Source organism: Acanthisitta chloris, unplaced genomic scaffold, assembly GCF_000695815.1.
Source record: "Acanthisitta chloris isolate BGI_N310 unplaced genomic scaffold, ASM69581v1 scaffold23626, whole genome shotgun sequence".
Classification (NCBI taxonomy): Eukaryota; Metazoa; Chordata; class Aves; order Passeriformes; family Acanthisittidae; genus Acanthisitta; species Acanthisitta chloris.
Window position 1 is genome coordinate 28,793 of NW_008679068.1, and position 18,704 is coordinate 47,496.

Sequence of the window (18,704 nt, forward strand, 5' to 3'; positions counted from 1 at the left end):
GGGCCCAAACTGCAGCCTGGGATCAGAGTTAAAATTAAAAAATACATAAAAAATATACTAACTGATGCAAAATTATTTTAAGTGTGCCCATTGCAAACCAACAGCTTGGTAAAAGGAAACCACAACAGAACCCCAAACCCTGAAATCAACTCAAATATCTTCAATAACCCAAGTTCAGTAAGCACAAACCAGGAATCATTAAACTGTTTTGTCCCATTAGGGTTTAAATCACCGATAGAGTTTTGAGTTTGAATAAATGGACATTTTAAACAATGCATTTTTAATGTGGCAACATCTGTCAAATCTCTCCTATGCTTCTGCCTCTGGAACAGCTGCATCAATGCCCATTTTCCATGATTCTTCTCTACCAGCACATGTGCCTCCATGTGTGGGAGCAGAGAAATTCACTACAATCCACTCACCAGGATCTGGATCTTCAAGTTTCTCCTTAAGGCGAGGAAATGCAGGCCGGAGGGACTCGGGGTATTTCAGAAACACTTTGTACATGATCAGCACTGCCTTCTTCCTGATGTAAGGCTTTGTGTGGGACATCTGGGAAGGAAACAACTGCAGTCAGGCTCTGAGCAAAGCTGCAAAGCTGTGCTTCCAGAGCTCTTCTCAGGGCATTAGGCTCACACTGCTGCCTCCAGAGCTCTTTCCGGGAGACTCGACTACCATGAAAACTCAGCTTTGAGATAAGAAATAAATGTCATTTATCACACAAATTAACAACATTATTCAAGGTGATCCTCTTGAGCTAACCAAGGTCTGTAAATGCTCCCCAAAACATGAACAAAGCATCAGTTTTCACATGTATCACTTCTAAACTTCACATATATTTACCAAATTGGAATCATTTAACATTCTTTAATTACAGGGAAAAACTGTTTCAATCCTATCAACTCACCAAGGTCATGATGTCATTTGCCAAGTCCCTGGCAAGATCTGGAGTAACAAAACAGGACAAGCCAGTCAGTGCAACTCCAGTATCATACTGGTTAGGGCTACTCAGATCCTAAAAAAGATAAAAATAGGCTCAAAAATGTAAGATAACACAGGATGTAGAGAAATAATTTTCTCAGACCAATGTTATTCACTCAATACAAATTATTCAGAGCTTATACTTCACAGGAATATTTATATCACCTACTAACACCTGCTAGAATACAGTCAGCCTGGGGTTTAACAATGGGCACGAGGAACCATAATTAACCAAGAAAGGGATGGCTGCAACATAAAAGCAATTAGATATTACACCTTGGTGGTGTTATAGGAATGGAAGTAATTTTTAAATCCTCATTACATGATTGCAAAAATGTTTAGAGTCCTAATAACTGGCATTAGGCACTAACCCTGCTAGGTTAAAGCCCAACTGTCATCAGCTTCCCTGGGAACAGGCATTCTTGGTGAGTGCTTACCAGTGTCCCAGCTTAATCTAGCAGAGAAATGAGATTAATTTCCTCCCAGGAAGCACCACAATTTCCAGTCCATAAAGACATAACACAAGTTAGGGTGTGGAATACATGTTTTATTGGTCAAGTTTCCTCGGAGCTATTTGTAGTCAGTATCCTCCATAGCATTTCAGCTCCACTTAACCAATATTAATATTCATCTCTGAGGATGTTCAGCACAGATTACACACCCAGAACTCCCAGACCACTCTGGATCTCGGGACCACTCCTGAACTGCAGCTATTAGCAAACAAAAATATGAAGGGAGCTGCACAGAGCATTCCCACATGGATGCCAGAATTAACTGTCAGATTCACGTGGCCAGAGGCTGCTTCAGGAGAGCTAAACATAGCCAAGGCCTTCAGGGTTCTGTGCCATTTGCATCTCATTTTCAAACCTTCTGCAGGTTGGGAGAAATGAGATTCTACTTGAAGAATCATGAAATCTAGATCTTCAGAACAATAAACCTGTAATTCATTCTGGCTTTAATGCATTTTGAGAACCGATAAATCCTTAAAGTTGTTGGATCAATGAGACGTGAAAAGGTATAAAGAAAGATGCTTCAAAGTAAAAATTCAGGCACAAGAGGAAGAAGCAGCCAAGTAAGTGACTAAAATTCAGTAAAATGAAGCCTCTGCAATAAATAAAATGGATGGACATGCACATTCAGAGCAGAATAGTTTAAAAGATAAAGGGAAAGGCACTCGTTCTTGAGGGAAAACACTGAATAACATCCCACTGATCTTTTTTAAGCAAGTAAAAGACATTTTGCCTCAGATGGTAAGGCACATCTTGTACTGGATCAGTCAAGTTTTAAAGCAGTGATACTCTTAAAAATTAAACTTAAGAGCTTTAAAACTACATCTATGATCTGAGGAATGGGAAAATTATGCTGTAACCCAATAACTCTGAAAAAAAAAAAATCAAGCACTAAAACTCTCTGAAAATGAATACAACACACTTCAGTACCTGAATGCATAATACAACTTTATGGACACTCTTCATTTTCACACCCAATTGCACCAGAGGAGTCAAAGTCTGATCTGTTGTTACAGAATAAAACAGCCTTCACAAATAGAACTTTTGCGGAGCCAGGTGAGGGCTCATTTTCCTTCAGGAATGGGGACATTATCCCTACCCATTACACTCTTTTAAGGTCACAGAGACCAGGATCATTAACAAAGTTCCTGCTGTCACCATTCTCTGTGCTGGGATGAGACAGCACAAGGGAGGCCTGGGGACAGCCAAGGGTTTCATTAATCCTTCAGCTTGGGGAATGAGAGTAAATTAAACCACATAAATAGAAATCTCTTTAAAGACGTTTAGATTCCTAAAAGAGAAATACTTGGTACAGATGTGAAAATAAAAGTAGGGAGAGAGTACAAGAGAAAATGAAGAATTGAAGTTGAAAGTTTACCTTCCGGATCTGATTAGTTGTCAACATAATGACATCAGTCCCTTCATGAAAGCACTGGGAGGCAGCAAGGTAACCAATCCTCTGGGAAAGGCAAAAAGGAAAGCACGATTCTGTTTAAAGTTTAGACAGTATGTAGATAAATAACAACTGGAAGCTTTACAAGCAATATTAAAGAGATGGACAATTAGGTTTGCATACCAGAAGAGGCATGACAGGGTCTCTAGGGAAGGGAGTTGTATCAGGAAAGAACAAACTCAGACAAGTAGCATCTCTAGTGAAAATACATCTGTCTTAGGGATAATAAAATCACCTTCACCTTCTCTCCCGTGCTACAACACACAGGTTCAATAACCATGAAGTAGAAATCAGGTAGGATTGTCTACTACATTTATTTTGTGTTGACTCCTGACTTTCAGGTACTTATGCTCAAACTGGAAACTATTCCTTAGGAAGCAACATTCCACCTTGTTTGGTGAAAAAGGTCTGAACCAGAGCAAGAAACAAATCTTTCCAGAAAAACTATAAAGCTATTACAGATGAAAGATGTATCTGGTACTAGGCAGGTGGCCTTCCCATGGAAATACCTTGTTTTTTCACTAAAGGTATCTGACAGCTGTTGTCAGGCCAAGAATTACCCTCAGACTACAAACACACAGAGTGATGAACCAGCCTGGACAGGACAGCTGCAGTACCCCAGAGAACTCACTTTGAATGTAAACTTGGATGCACTCATGACTTCAATGATGTTGAAAGCAGCCCAGCTGATGTCATAGCCCAGCATCTGCAACTGTGGGCAGAGAAAACAAACTTCTGAAATAAGAGACTCAACGAAATAGGTCAAAATACCTCACAAAATTCAAGATGCAACAAGAGTTCAAAAATAATACTATAATGTCTTATAGTATATAGTATACTCAATCTTATGAGTAATGTTGCATTTTATGCCACTCACAGGAAGTGAAACACATCTTTAAGTTCCACCAGAAACAAGTTTTAAATGGTTTGCACTAAATCTAGATAACACTTAGAGGCTGTGGCTGCTCCATCCCTGGGAGTGTTCCAGGCCAGGCTGGACAGGGCTTGGAGCTACCTGGGCTAGTGGGAGGTGTCCCTGCTCATGGCAAGGGGTGGAGTGAGATGAGCTTTAAAGTCCTTCCAACCCAAACCACTCTGGGATTTTATGGCATGCAGTTCTATAAGGATTGTTGTTTGCTTCCTGGATTGTTTTTAAATAAAAAACCAGAACAGAACCACAAACAGATTTCTTTTACCAGTGTTTCTCTCCTTTCCTTGTTGACAAGAGACTGACTGAGCAAAGAGAAACAAATCCAGTTTCAAATGCTCATGGCACTTAGTCATAAGAAACAATCCAGTTGAAAATAACTTTTTAAAAATTGTTTGTTTGATTCACTTCCTGATGTATCACACCAAAATACAGTTGTATTTTATATACAGAACAGAATGGGAACCTGCAGCCTCTGACTTCAGATGTGGGAGTGTTTTCCCCTCCAGCTGCACTTACAGCAGAACAAGGAAAGCAGGAGCTCAGACCCAAGAGTGGCTCCTGGTCAGCACGAGATAACAACACAGAGCTGCAGTCCCAGCAAGGCACTCACATATGTCAGCTTGCAGACTGCGTTCGCCTTCACCGCAATGTTGTCCTGCTTCAGCTCCTGCTTGATCTCATCGATGCACTGAGAGATGTATTTTGCCTGAGGAAAACAAACAAACAAACAGGAATGTATACTTCTGTACCAGTTCTGGAGATTTCCAGCATCTTAGTGGGGAGAACGCAGCACCTGCAAGCACCAAATCTCACACACACCATTTAGTCAGCACTTAATTCTGATGAAACCACTCAATAACAAGAACCATCACAACCCTTTACACAGCCAAAAGGACACTGAGATGTTTCTGGTGGTTTCCCTTCTCCTCCCTCTCCCTCACAATTACATTGTTCAGTCCAGAGTTCTAGATTCAAGAATTTGCCAAAATGAAGCTGTTCCATGAAGGTCTGAGCAAACCTGAGTTCAGCGTTCCTAGAAAGCTCACCTATCACTCACCCCAGTGGGATGCACAGAACACCCACTCATGATGTGTCCAGACAGAACTGTCAAATGCTGTTAAGAGCCCTCAAATTTAAGGTGACTGATTAAAGTACCATGAGATACTCTTTTGGGCACACTGCAAATGACAGCACTGCAGGTGTGCACCCACAACAGCCCCCGTGCCTAGAGGCACCAGCAAAAGTCTCCTCCTGGACACAGAGGCTTCCTGCCATCCCCAAGCCACGGAAGGTCCAGGCCAAGTCACAGAATCAATCAGGTAGGAAAAGGCCTCTGAGATCATCAAGCCCAACCCATGACCTAACACCACCATCTCAACCAGACCATGGCGCTAAGTGCCACGTCCACCCTCTTCTCAAACCAGCCCTGAACCCCCTCCGTGGTTCTCCTCTTAGATGAGCCATTTTGCCTTTTACACATCTTGCTGAATAACAGTTATTTGTATGAATCTCTCAGCAATTCAGAGAGCCAAATGTCACAATGTTTACATTTAAATATTGGTCCTTCATGTCTCTCCAAACAACCACATCTGTGCTTGTGGGAAGGATGTGGCAAATGCATGATTCATAAAGGAAAATCTGTACAGATATTTTTATGTAGGGTTAGCTCAGCCAGATATTCTTCCAGGTCATAATTAACTGTGATTTAAGAACTGAAAGTATCTGCTGCAGAAATCATGAAAATTTAAATGCAGAGAAATAATGTCTCTTTGGAAAGCTGCACATGCACCAGGGCATTTCACATTCCATATAATAAATCAGCTGTCAGAGGAATCAGGTCAGAAACAGATTCCCTAATTGCCAAATAAAATCCTGTTTGAATACCATGACCTTACACAGAAAGATGTTTTCAACATAGAAGTTGAATGGCCTGTCTCTAATTAACCTTTCTCCCCTTTACATGAAATGTGGGCTCAGCACACCTTCGGCAAGTTTGCCAACACTGACCCATATGGTGTGTCACACGCTGGAGGGAAGGGATGGCATGCACAGGGACCTGGACAGGCTGGAGAGATGGGATTGTGCCAGCCTCAGCAAGTTCAAGGTCTCTGCAATCCCAAGCCAAGACTGGATTGGAAGCAGCCCTGAGGCAAGAGACTTTGGAAACCAATCATATGCTGGGATCATCCCCACAGCATAGGCAGCAGGTGAAGGGATTCTGCCCCTCTGCTCTGCTCAGGTGAGACCCAATCTGTACTGCTGCCTCCGGCTCTGTGGGGCAGCATCAGAGTGATGCTGGAGCTGCTGGAACAAGTCCAGAGAAGGCCATGGAGATGTTCTGAGGACTGAAGTATCTCTGCTCTGGAGGCTGAGAGACTTGGGATTGTTCAGTGGGCAAATGAATTTATTCAAGAAGTTGTTCCTAGATGCCTGTATTTGGCATAGAAATACTATCTCTGCAATGGGAATTTCCATGTTAAGGGAGGGCACTGCAAGCACTCCTTTCCTCTACAGATTCCCATCTGCCCTCCTGGATACAGGTGAGTGGATCACACCTGCCAAACCAGAGGTCGCACTGTCCTCAAATGCTTAACAAAGTAGTGCCCAGGTGGCTTTACCCAGAAGCAGAAGATTTGGGATTCTAAACCCTTTACCTAAGAGTGATTCAGGTCCAGACAGCTCCCAGGAGAAGCTTAAACTCTGGAGTATAAACGAAAAAAACTTGAGAGCAGGGAATAAATACTCGATCAAGGATGCTGAAAGAGTGACTTACATAACATGCAACTGATCCACAAATACACTGTCACGGGCCTTGAATATTTTATGCTCACATAAGAGCACACTGGAACAGTGTCACAGAATCCTTCACATGTGGATCTTGTTGCCACATCTTGGGCAACAAAGTCAGCACTGGAACTCAGGGCACAACACTGATGCAGAGCTCTCAGGCTTTATGTCCATAATCAGAAGGCCTCATTGTCATTCCCCACTGCATCTACCCCCAAACTAGTCAAACATCAGCTTAAGTCTCTTGGCAATTGTTTAGAGTTGAAAACAAACCACTGTGTGAGCAGGAGGGGGGAAAATAAAGATAGAGCACAGAAAAGTTAAGTAGTGTCCAGCCTAGCACTCAGCCAGCAGCCCCAGCATCCCTCAGGCAAATCGCTGCCTGCCGCTCAGTCCAACTTCTGGAAGAGTGTATTACAGAACTCAGAATCAGATCTTCAGCTAAAATAAAAGGGATTATGAAGCGCAGAAAGAAGTCCTTCCAAAACAGCTGAACTTCAAATCCCAAAACACTCCAAGGAATGAAAGACCCTATATATAGAAAGCTTTAAAGGATCAGGAGGTATTAACTTTTTGTTAATCTCATGAAGCTGCACTGCCATGAATGAGCAATATGAGGAAAACTGATCTATTTAGTCTTAAACTTCAGTATGAAACCCAAGCACCATGCCCAGGCGGATTCCCTGCCACATCCAATACTCAGGGATCGGGACTGAGGCCCTGCCCTGGAATCACTGACCTGGGCAAAGCACTAGAGCTGCACCAAAGCACTTCCACACTGATCCACACCTTCACGCCCCATACTGCTGCCTGCAAGGTGCCCAGGCCACACAGTGAAAGTGCTCCAGCACTGCCTAGGTCACCACTGAACCATGTCCCCAAGTGCCACATCCACACACCTGAACACTCCCAAGGATGATGATGGTACCACTGCCCTGAGCAGTAATGCCTGACCACCCTTTCAGGGAAGAAATTTTCCCTTATATCCAACCTAAACCTCCCCTGGCATAGCTTGAGGCTTTCCTCTTTCTGTCATTAGTTCCCTGGGAGTGGAGCCTGATCCCACCTGGCTGCACCTCCTGCCAGGGAGGTGTGGAGAGAGAGAGAAGGTCCCCCCGAGCCTCCTTTTCTCCAGGCTGAGCCCCCCCACTCGCTCAGCCTCTCCTTGTGCTCTGGCCCCTTCCCCAGCTCCATTCCCTTCCCTGGACACACTCCGGCCCCTCACAATGTCTCTCTTGTCCTGATGGGCCTAGAACTGCCCCCAGGATTGGAGGTCCCTTACCAGTGCTCAGTGTTCATTTATGCTCACAGTATTCATTCCAATATCAAACTATTTCTTAACTATTAATTCCTCACTAACTCCATGACACATTGCTCACACATCTTGGCCAGGAGGCTGAGGAGAACCTCCAAGTCACAACATTCACGGCCCTTTGGAGGAGCACAGGCAGCCAGCTCTGAGCAAGGCAGTTCCAAGGTGGCCTCTCAGCCCGGAGGGGCCAGAGGAGGCAGAGCCATGAGGCACAAGGATGAGGACAGCAGCAGGGGCAGAGCTGCAGGGCTGCAGGCTAGGCTGAAGGGCACATGACAGCAGAGAGGAAGGAGCTGAGAGGAGCTTTTATTCTTGCTTGGTTGCCAAGTGGTAAAGGAGCCTTTCCCGACTCGGCTTCTTAATGAAATGCTATAGCAACCACTGGGGTAATTGTTCTCTCTCCTATCACTCCAAAGGAGAAGGATTACAGGAACATGCCTGGAGCAGCCCAGCTAAAAGCCAAGCACAGTGTACACACGGGAGCAGTGATTACTCAACAGCACTGTGAATACAACACAGCCACAACTGCATCTCTCAGTGTATGTCACCAAAGAGGTGCTGTAAGCATTTTATACCCATTAACGAAATGCAGTGGCTTGGTTTTAAAAGAACCCCAAATTCCTCAAGAATTCCAAGATCTCACCTAGAAAATATGCCCATTTAAATGTGTGAGTGGCTAAAGTAAGAGTGAAGGTATCATGAATCAGAGATACAATCCCTCTTAAAGGGAGAGGGAAGGAAAAGTGGGTCATGGTAACAAGCCAAAATGTCACTTTATAGGATTTTTCACTTCCTAAGCCATGTTTTAGAATTAATTTTGAAAAATACAAACTTCATTCCAAGCTCTGGCCAAAACATTAGGGGTTTGCTGACAATTTCTGAGACATTCAAAAGAAACAAAAATAAGTCTTTTCACGAAAGACCAATTTTTTTTCAAGCAATATGTGAATGAAGTTGAAAAATCAGTAACCTGAACAACAAACAAATCCCTAGAAAATATTACTCTCCATGTTGTACTTTCATCAGCTGATGGGAAGACACTAGTGATTGGAATGGAGATCACTGCAGAACCATCGTATTTCTGAGAAACAGGATATTTCTAATTCTCAGCTACTCTCTTCCAGTGATCTCCAAGAAGCTATAAGCCACCTTCCAACCCAAGGGAAGGCAACACCTCTAACAATAGGAGTTGTTGTTGTACTTAGGGTTAGGTTTGAGATACAAACTTGTCACTGCAACAGCCAAGTGCTTCCCATCCAGATGGAACAGCAAAATGTCAGTGAACATTAGGATAATAAGGATTTCTCTTGCACTTTCACGGTTAAATACAGTGTGTTAATGAAAGGATTAACAGTGAATGTCACAAGGAACAAGATATGATCTGATATAAATCATAGAATGTTAAGGGGCTGGAATGTACCTTGAAGATCACCTAGTACCAAGCCCCTGCCCTGGTTGCACCAGACCAGGTGCTTAAGGCTTTTATCCAACCTGGCTTTTAACACTGCCAGGGCTGGGGCAGCCACAGCCTGCCTGGGCAACCTCTGCCAGTGTCTCACCACTCTCACAGCAAAAAAAGCTTCTTCCTAATATCTAATCTAAATTTCCCCTCTTTTCATTTATCCCCATTACTCCTTGTCCTGTCACTGCAGTTCCTAACCAAGAGTCTCTCTGCAGTTTTCTTGTAGACCCTTCAGATACTGGAAGGTTGCTGAGGTCTCCACACAACCTTCTCTTCTCCAGGCTGAACAGCCCCAATTATGTACGTGTGTAACTACACCATTCTAAAACAGAAGAGTTTGGAATAATTAGTACATAGAAATAAATAACTGGAATAAACAAGAAACATGACATTTCTTTTGGTTTAAACACTGTAGGATTTATCATTTTCTAGTAGGACTTTCAGACAAACCTCCTAAAATCACGCTGGGTGCAAGCACATGATGATGTCACATGAGAGGAAGATGCTTACTGCTCCAACTTTCAGAAAACCAGCAACAATCAGCCCTTCTGGTTTTCCTTCCCAAATAATCTTAAGAAAGACTACCTGTAGGACACAAGCCACATGACATACATGACCAGGATGCTTAACACCAAAGGCAGTTATACCACAGACACATTGTGGAAGTGAAGTAGGTTTCAAACTGTTTGTCCTTCAGGCAGCAGATCCTGTGCACAGCACAGCACAGATCAGCTGGCTCAGGAATAAGGCTGGGAAGAAACACGTATCACTTGCCAGGCTTCCACCAAACTCCCCCAAACCAGCACTTCATGTCCAGCATCACTGCAGTTGTCAGATAGAATGTGTACACCTCAGTGTGTGCAGTACCTGGACACAAGCATTGTACCACAACAGCACAGAATAGATCAACTAACTAACAGCCAAGAGCACAAAACCCCCAAAACGTGCTACTTTAACTCACATGGGCACAGCATTAGAGATAAGCATATTAGATGTTGACCTCTTTAAAAACATTATATTATTTAAATGCTATGGAAAAAGTTATTTGGGATAAATTAGAGGATCCTTTACTAAGACAACTCTGTGGCTGAGTAGAAAGATAATTCCAAGGCATGTGCTCCCCACACATACTCCTCACATCCAACTTGACCAAACCCACACAGCAGGCAAAGCAGAGAAGCATAAAGCAGAGTATAAGCAGTAAGTGGGACATTGCAGTGTGTTCCTGTGGGCAGGTTTGCAGCAGTCAAAGCCCAACAGTGCAGAGGGCAGTCAGTCAGCTGCAGGAGAGCTCAGGAAACAGCTTACAGTGGAAAGGCATTTTGACAAGCCAGGCTTATCTTTCACTCAGCTGCTGATAAACAGCATTGCTGTTCATGTTTTAACAAGTCTTAGTTTGCCCTTGCCAGTCAGCTTTCCAGGCAACTATGCACTCCTCCCGAGGTAACCTTAGGGTCCCAGCCCAGTGCACTGCTCTGCTGGGTGACAAACACTGGAGGCACAAGGGTGAGTCCCATTGGCTCATTTGCAGTAGACTTCTATATTATTTATTAGAAACATGATGCATTACCCACTGCCCCTTGTCTATCACAACCACAGTGAGATCACAGGCTCCTTGGCCAATGGACACTGATGAAGGAATCAAAAAATCAATTTACAACCTTTTCTTGATGTTATACATACCACCTGAAATCTGGCCTGATGCAGCCATCCACTCATCCTAAACAGACTCAATAAAACAGTAAAAAACTTTGAACCTTAATTTGAAAGTTCAGAGAGATGCTATGCAAGCAGTGTGCACCAGTTTCAGAGCAGATACTAAACCCCAGACCAATCCCTTAGGGCACCACAGAAAAACACACACCATCTTCTTAACAGGTAAATAACACAAAGATTGGGTTTCAGGAAAGGAACAGCTGTAGAGCTGCAGCTGCTTGTCCCAAGTGAATCCAAGCAAGACCCAGGACAGTGCACGCACCCAGCCAGGCTGAGCAGGGCAGCACCAGCTGCATCCCTCGGAGCTCCGCGGTGTTCCGGCAGTGCCCCACGGAGAGCTCTTTTTGGGTGGTTTACAGAATCACAGGATGGGTCAGGCTGGAAGTCAGTGGGTCATCTGGTCCCACCTCTCTGCTCAAGCAGGGTCATTCCAGAGCACGTGGCACAGGAGTGTATCCAGATGGTTCTGGGAGATCTCCAGTGAGGAGAGTTCACAGCCTCTGGGCAATCTCTTCAGTGCTTGGTCAGTGCACAGGGAAGAAGTTCCTCCTCAGGCTCAGGTGGAACTTCCTAGGAATCAGTTCCTGCCTGCTGCCTCTTGTTCTGTTGCTGGGTACCACAGAGCAGAGCCTGATCCAGCCTGACACCTCCCTGCAGGTACTGACAGACACCACTGAGGTCCCTCTCAGCTGTTTCTTCTAGAGACTGCACAGCTCCATCTCCCTCAGCCTGTCCTTTCTAAGAGAGATGCTCCAGTCCAAAGAAATTCAGTATTTCACACAACAGAGCACTAATGCAGGGAGCTGGAGCTCAGCTACACAAACCATCCTGGTCCTCCTCCCATGCAGGGCAGGCCAAGATGCCAGCAGTGAAGTGGGACTCAGCACCCCACACCCCCCAGGGCAGAACAGTAAGGAGGTACCAGCAGTGGGTCTAGAAATGTTCCTTAATTATCTCCAGTTTGATCAGTCCCTTAAGATAATCACATCTCCAGTCTGATCACAGCATTTGTTAATTTAATTGCACATCAATTAAACAATCCTCAGGAGCCTGTGCTGTCTAAACCATACCCAGCAGACAACTTTTAAGCCTGGAGAGACGTGTCAGATAAAAGTGTTGCAAAAAGCAAGTGTTTTTACAGTAGATTTTTCAACTTGCTCATCGCGGATCTCTGTCTGTGCACAGTTTCACACTCTGATAAAGACAGGCTTCATTAAAGCACATGCTTTGTTGTGTGCATAGGAAAGAGCCACTTCCTCCTAAGGAACTGAAGTAGCTATTGTTGCCGAGATCAGCTGACTGAAATCAGTTCACAGAGACAAATCACCACAAAAAGATACTTAATGATGCACTAATACTCCATAAAAATGTAATACTAAAATATCAGGAAGCTCTAACACTGATTCAGGCACAGCTGTGAGTACTCTGCAGCTATGGAAAGGTGAGGAGGACAATGAAGAAAAAGATGGTTTGTGGTCATTGAAGACTTCTTAAATTCAGCACAGATATTTGTGTCATTCAAGTGAATTTGTTCACCTCCTCCCTGCTGTACAATCACACACTCACTAAACAAATGTGCATTCTCAAGGCTGAAGGTGACTCACATGGCAGCCTGGAGTGGGAAGTTCTATATAGCCTTCCCATCGGGACTGAGCCAGCCAGAAAGAAGTTTCAACATTCCCACATCAACACCTATCTCCATTTATCCACCTTTCAGCATGGGAATCTCTCAGTGGAAGCTACCAGGTTTGAACATCTGGGTCATAATAGAAACAGCAATAAAGAAGAAGCAGCTAACACAAGAACCAGCCACTCAACTATGTGATCTGCAAACTCAGAGTGCTCAGCCTGCTGGGCAGGGACTGAGGGGGAAGCTGCTAGGAACCAAACATTCCTTATGCCTAGTTACACTCAGCATTCAACAGGACTCACTGACTTCAGTTATTTCAGTTGCTTTAAACTAATTTTGCTTCTGATTTTCAAAAATCACTCAACCACCTTTATGAGCTGCTAACATCACCACTAACCATGGTATTTCTACACCTTTTACCCTACTCAAATGCCTTGAAGCTTCCTAACACCTGGATTTTAGCAGAGTCCCCTTTGGATTACGAAGCATTTTGATTCTGCACTGTGAATGATCAGAGCGTTTTAATAACATAACGAACACAGATGCTTCTTTGCAGCTGGTCATGACTGTTCCTTCTGATGCCTGTCTGAGGTGCCCTTGCTGCACCTCATAACGCACCAGGAACAGGACATTCTCCCAAGATCACTTCCAAGGGAAAAACCTAAAGGTACTCCCTGTACACAAATGTATTCACTAGCCCACAGTGTGGAGGAAGAGGTTTGCAGTCACTGTTGTGGACACTGATGACAGGAATCACAAAAGATCCTGTTTTCTGCCCTCAGATCTGCATCAAAAAGCATCAAATAAACAGCCCTCTCAAGATGATCACAGAGCAGAAACGTAGTTTGTAGCTGTATTTTACTTTGATTTTTCTGGCTGTTCCTCAGCTGGCCTCACTAAAGGGCCACTAAAGTATGACCACTCCACTCTTAGGATGAGGTACCAGTAGGCTCTTCCTCTCCCCTGGTCCTGCCCAGGTAGAGCATTTACTTCCCCATGTGTGAGTGTGACCTGTCTGGAGCATTTCAAACCCCCAGCAGAGACAGCTACAGAATGATCTGGACTGGAAACTAAGCCATTAGCCTCACTTAGGCCACCGCCAATTAACTAATATTTAATACAGGAGAAAGCAAGCAGCTAATGAAAGGCAGCACTAATGCAAAAAAGCCTCAGCTGCTCCTGCCTGTAATCATAGAGAAGGGGCTCACGTCTTGGCTCATGTTCCAGGGCTCTAGGCCCTTGTTTCCATGACACAGCAGGTGAGGCAGGACACTGGCACACTGGACCTTACTGCCCTGGAGGCCAGTCCTGGACTGGTTTTTGCCCAATTGGTGTGAGGTCCTTATCAACCCTCTTTGTGTATTGTTTCCATTTCCGGCTGTCTTTCTCACCATTCACACACACAAAGAATTAACAATAGCAACTCTAGATCCACTTGAAAGTGGGTGGAATAATGAGCTCCCTACAAAGATATTAAGGCATGACATGCAGTAACTGAGCAGCAGCAGTGCCTGAAAGAGCTGTCTGTCATCAATGAACTGCACTCCAGCAGTTGGGCTGTGCTTCCAGCCTCAGGCACCAACAAGCTCTCTAGCATTCCTCAGAGTTCCCTGATTATGCTCCATCCCACATGCTTCACCATTTGGTACCAATCCTGCACCAGTGGCTGGAAGCCAGCCAGGCAGACAGCCACAGCACTAAATGGTGCTCAGCCCTGCTGATGACAGGCTGAACTCAAAAGACTTTTGGGATGTGGAAAGACTCCTCAAAACTCTTCACAGCATCATTTTGTCTGAAAACATGTCAGGGAAGAAGCTGAAGTGTGCAGTGGAGCACAGTAGCCCTTTATTTAGGGGAAAAGGGCTTTTAACAATGCAAGTCCAGTGTCCCGAGGTGACAGTCACTGTCAGTGAGAACACACTGCTACAGAAAGCTCAGGCTGAGCACTGAAATAGACATTTCCATTTTGCATTATGTTAGTAACTGGGTTTTTTCCCAACCAGAAGCACTGATTGCTCCTTTCACTTTCCAACTTGCTTCTGTACAAAATAAGCTCCTAAATGTTAAGCAGCAATGAGATACTTATCCACCACACACAAGAAAATGTGAATTTTTTAAATATGTCTTTTCCTGGAGGTATTGATTACCATAAACATGAGGGGCTAACCCTGACACACACAGCAGAGCCCCTGAAAGCAGAGGGAGGCAATTTCCTCAGGATCTGAGAGTGCACAGATATTCATGCAGGATTCTCTAATCCATTCTTCCTCCTTAAGTGTCCTCCAGTAAAGCAAAGACACCTGTAACAGAGCTACAGTCTGAATGGGACAAAGCAGCACTCTCACATCTCTGCTTCTGTTATCACTTCAGGTTTATAAAGGAACAGCACAGCAAACTTCTGAACTGTGAACACAAAACACTGTGCAAGAGCCAAACAGCATCAAAGGATTATCCTGTGCCTCCTTACACATTTAGGAGAACATACATCATTTATTAGTTTGGAATAGCTTAGAACAAATCCAGTGTACTCTTGACAGCCATTCCCCTCCTGAGCATGCTGTGTAGCACATCCATAAGGAGGAGGCACAAAGTGGGAAAAGTTACTCCACAGGGTACCAAACCACCTAGTAACTGGTGAAAGACTCATCACTTTGATTAGCAAAGGGTTTCATTCTCCAAATGGAAAGGGAATGAGGTACTGGAAGTGAAAGTCAGGAGAGAATGCAGTAGGATGACGTTGTTCTTGCAGGTTTGTCTTTCCCTCAGACTTTGAACTGGCACTGGAACACCACAGGGACTACAGCATTGGTACAGTGCTGAAAAGCAAACACAATATGTCAAACCAGGAAAAGTGCTAATGCTCTTGTGCCACCTCATGCCACCTCATTCCTTCCACACAGCACTTACTCTGCAGGAGGATGATGCAGCTCCAGTATTCCCTGGAAGACTGGAAAATGGACAGCCTGTCTGCACAGAACAGTGACTGTGTTAACACCTCACATCCTTAGGGAAGTCCATCCCCTCAGTCTCAGTGTTTTACACCCCAAATGGGGCAGCTTTGGATAGAGACCAGGAAGTACAGTGGAAATGCCCTCAGACAAGGAATTAGCACACTGCAGAGAGGCTGTGAGTTGAAGTGCCAGGCAGTCTCCAGCACCCTCAGTGCCTCTGGTGAGCTGAGGAGGACACAAAATTTATCAAACAGCTGTGACTTCAGGACAAGCCTTGGGGTGTGTGGTGTAGGGACACAGCAACATAGGAGGAACACAAAACCATCAAGCAACAACTCAGTGGGGCTGCAGAAAAGCTGCATTGAGGAACCCACATGTGAACTGAGATGACAATCACTTGGTACGTCCTGCACCACAAACAGCCTCCATGGGTCACTAGAATGCCAGATACACTCACCTGGGATGGCACCTGGTTAGGAACTTGAAAGGAATGAATCTTACCATCTCAGACCTACCAGGAGAGTCAGCCCAGAATGAGGGAATAAATGATGGCAGATTTTTCCATATGATTGAATTTCAAAAGACAAAACCCAACACATAAATTAACCTTCTGCAAAAAGTATAACTACATCAGAAATCAAAGCAACAATCCTGCCTTCATTTCTTTCCATCTCATTCTTATTTAACAGCCAAAGTAGCTCCTTTACAACTCCTCAGAGAGTAAGTCCTGTGGAGCTGAGCCCAGCACTCAGCATCTCCCCAGCAAAGCACACTCTGGGTGTTTCAAACAACTGGCTCTTCTGAACAGGATGGAGTTTGTGTCTTAGGCTTAGACACTTCGCTTGAGACACACAAATATTAGTTGAACAACTCCATTCAGTCCAGGAGCAGCATTTAATAGATGCACAAACAATGGAAGCACTGTAGAGAGTTTTTTACTTCCTCTAAAACAACATTCTGATTTTGTAACAGCACCTGAAAATTAGCACATACCCCTGACCACTGCCTGGGAAGCACCAAATCCACACCCACAGCTTGGCAGCAGGTTTATAGCCCTCTCCTGATGAGTCAGGAGAAAGCACAGTCCCGTACTCTCTGCAGCCACTTGATGGAATTAAGCAAAGTCTCTGAAGGATTACTTCCTCTAAAACAACATTCTGATTTTGTAACAGCACCTGAAAATTAGCACATACCCCTGACCACTGCCTGGGAAGCACCAAATCCACACCCACAGCTTGGCAGCAGGTTTATAGCCCTCTCCTGATGAGTCAGGAGAAAGCACAGTCCCGTACTCTCTGCAGCCACTTGATGGAATTAAGCAAAGTCTCTGAAGGATTCCCAGTCTGTGCACATCCTGAAGTTTGGGGGTTAATTTCTGCTGTGCTCACAGCACTATAAAGAGGAATTATCCCTACGGTTATCTGTTTTGTAATGTCACCACTTGTACTTCAAACTAAAGAGCTACAGTAGTTAAAAATCCCATCCTGCTGCAATCCAACTGTTTTAACAGACCACACATTTGCTCTGGCCTCACTGAACCCCAGAGTGTGTACACACCTGGGTAACAACTCCCTTCGAACACACAGAGCCCTATAAAACCACCCAGGGAGTATTTTTCCTGCCTCCAATGGACATCAAAGCCAATGCATGTTAACCATTTCTTGCCACAGACTGAGCACAAGCTCATCGTGGCTGATGCTGCACAGGAACCTGTTAATTTTGCCTGTGTCACAGCAGCTGTGCTCTTTACCAAGCCCTGGACAAGGAGCTATTTGCCACAAATTATTTTAGCAAGGAGAACAGTACATTCAATTTCTCTCACAGAACTGGTGCCACACAGGCCTGGACCAGACTGGGCCTTCCTCAGAGGATCCTTAGGGCTCTGACAGCTGCTATGCACAAAATAGAGCAGGTTTACTACAAGCAGCACAACATTCAAGCATGCTGTGGGGGAGTGTTCCATAGGGATAATGTCAACCAGCTCTAGGTGCAACACCTTGGACTCGACAAATTTCATACAAATAGGCTGTTTCCACTTCTCCGTGATGTTTCCCAGGGAAAAACACACTGCACAGAAGCCAACAAACCAACACCCACAACCTTAACACACACTAAAACACAAACACAAGTCACCAGGTGTCTTCACTCACAAACACCTTGTCCTGGGCACAAGAGGCTTCAGAGCCACTGGAACACTCAGGTAGCTGAAGAAATTGTGTTTCGTGTTTCAGTCCAACAGTACTGGCAAGGAAGATCAGTTCTCAAAGTATTTCCTTTAGCTACATGTTTGCAATCTTTCCAGAGGCTTTTAATAGCTTGTATACCACTTGTATATTGTATTTGTATGGAGACACATTGTAGTCTTACCCGTTCCTCGCTCTCATTGACTCCACAGCAACTCCCAGCAAAGCCCAACAGTTTCTGAGCACTCTCAGAAAGGCTTCTCAGGTCATGTCTGACCTGAGAATGAACATAAACGACATCCTCACCCCCATTACTTCCCATCACCACTGCACTGTGGAAGGTCTCACATAACACATTCCTGATGACTAATTATTTCACTTATACTAATTTCCTGAACACAAGTGTCTCAGACAACATCAGACACCACAGACAACTGTTTTATGCCTGAGAAACCTCTGAGAGAAGGAGAACACATTGCAGTGAGGAGATGTGCAACATAGATAACCTGAGAGCTGAGCACTCTACAATAGCTTCAGGAGGAATATACAGGTGACTATAGCACGTGAGTGAAGTGCTGTAGAGGGAGGAATTCCCCTATATTATTCTTCTATATTCCTCATATATATCTCTATGTAGATACGCGTATATATGTATCTCTCGAGGATCTCAACGCTACCATAACACATGCCTTACCACCTCCCTGGTCTCCCCCGCTCCCTCCCTGCCCCCCCCCGCGCATCCCCTCGCCGCCGCTTCCCTTCCCCGACCCAGACCCCCATGCCCGGGCG

The 18,704-nt window shown here is 44.6% G+C and overlaps 1 protein-coding gene across 1 annotated transcript in view; it reads right to left on the reverse strand.

Moving 5' to 3' along the window:
• Nucleotides 1-4,580, reverse strand: part of AP3D1 (adaptor-related protein complex 3, delta 1 subunit) — a gene marked incomplete at its 5' end in the record, with an annotated part of 28,499 nt that extends 23,919 nt beyond the window's left edge. The window contains 5 exons of the mRNA XM_009077165.1: nucleotides 423-552; nucleotides 908-1,015; nucleotides 2,869-2,949; nucleotides 3,575-3,655; nucleotides 4,485-4,580. Coding sequence (XP_009075413.1) covers nucleotides 423-552; nucleotides 908-1,015; nucleotides 2,869-2,949; nucleotides 3,575-3,655; nucleotides 4,485-4,580 — 496 coding nt within the window. The remainder of the gene's footprint in view (nucleotides 1-422; nucleotides 553-907; nucleotides 1,016-2,868; nucleotides 2,950-3,574; nucleotides 3,656-4,484) is intronic.
• Between the last annotated feature and the right edge of the window lie 14,124 nt (nucleotides 4,581-18,704).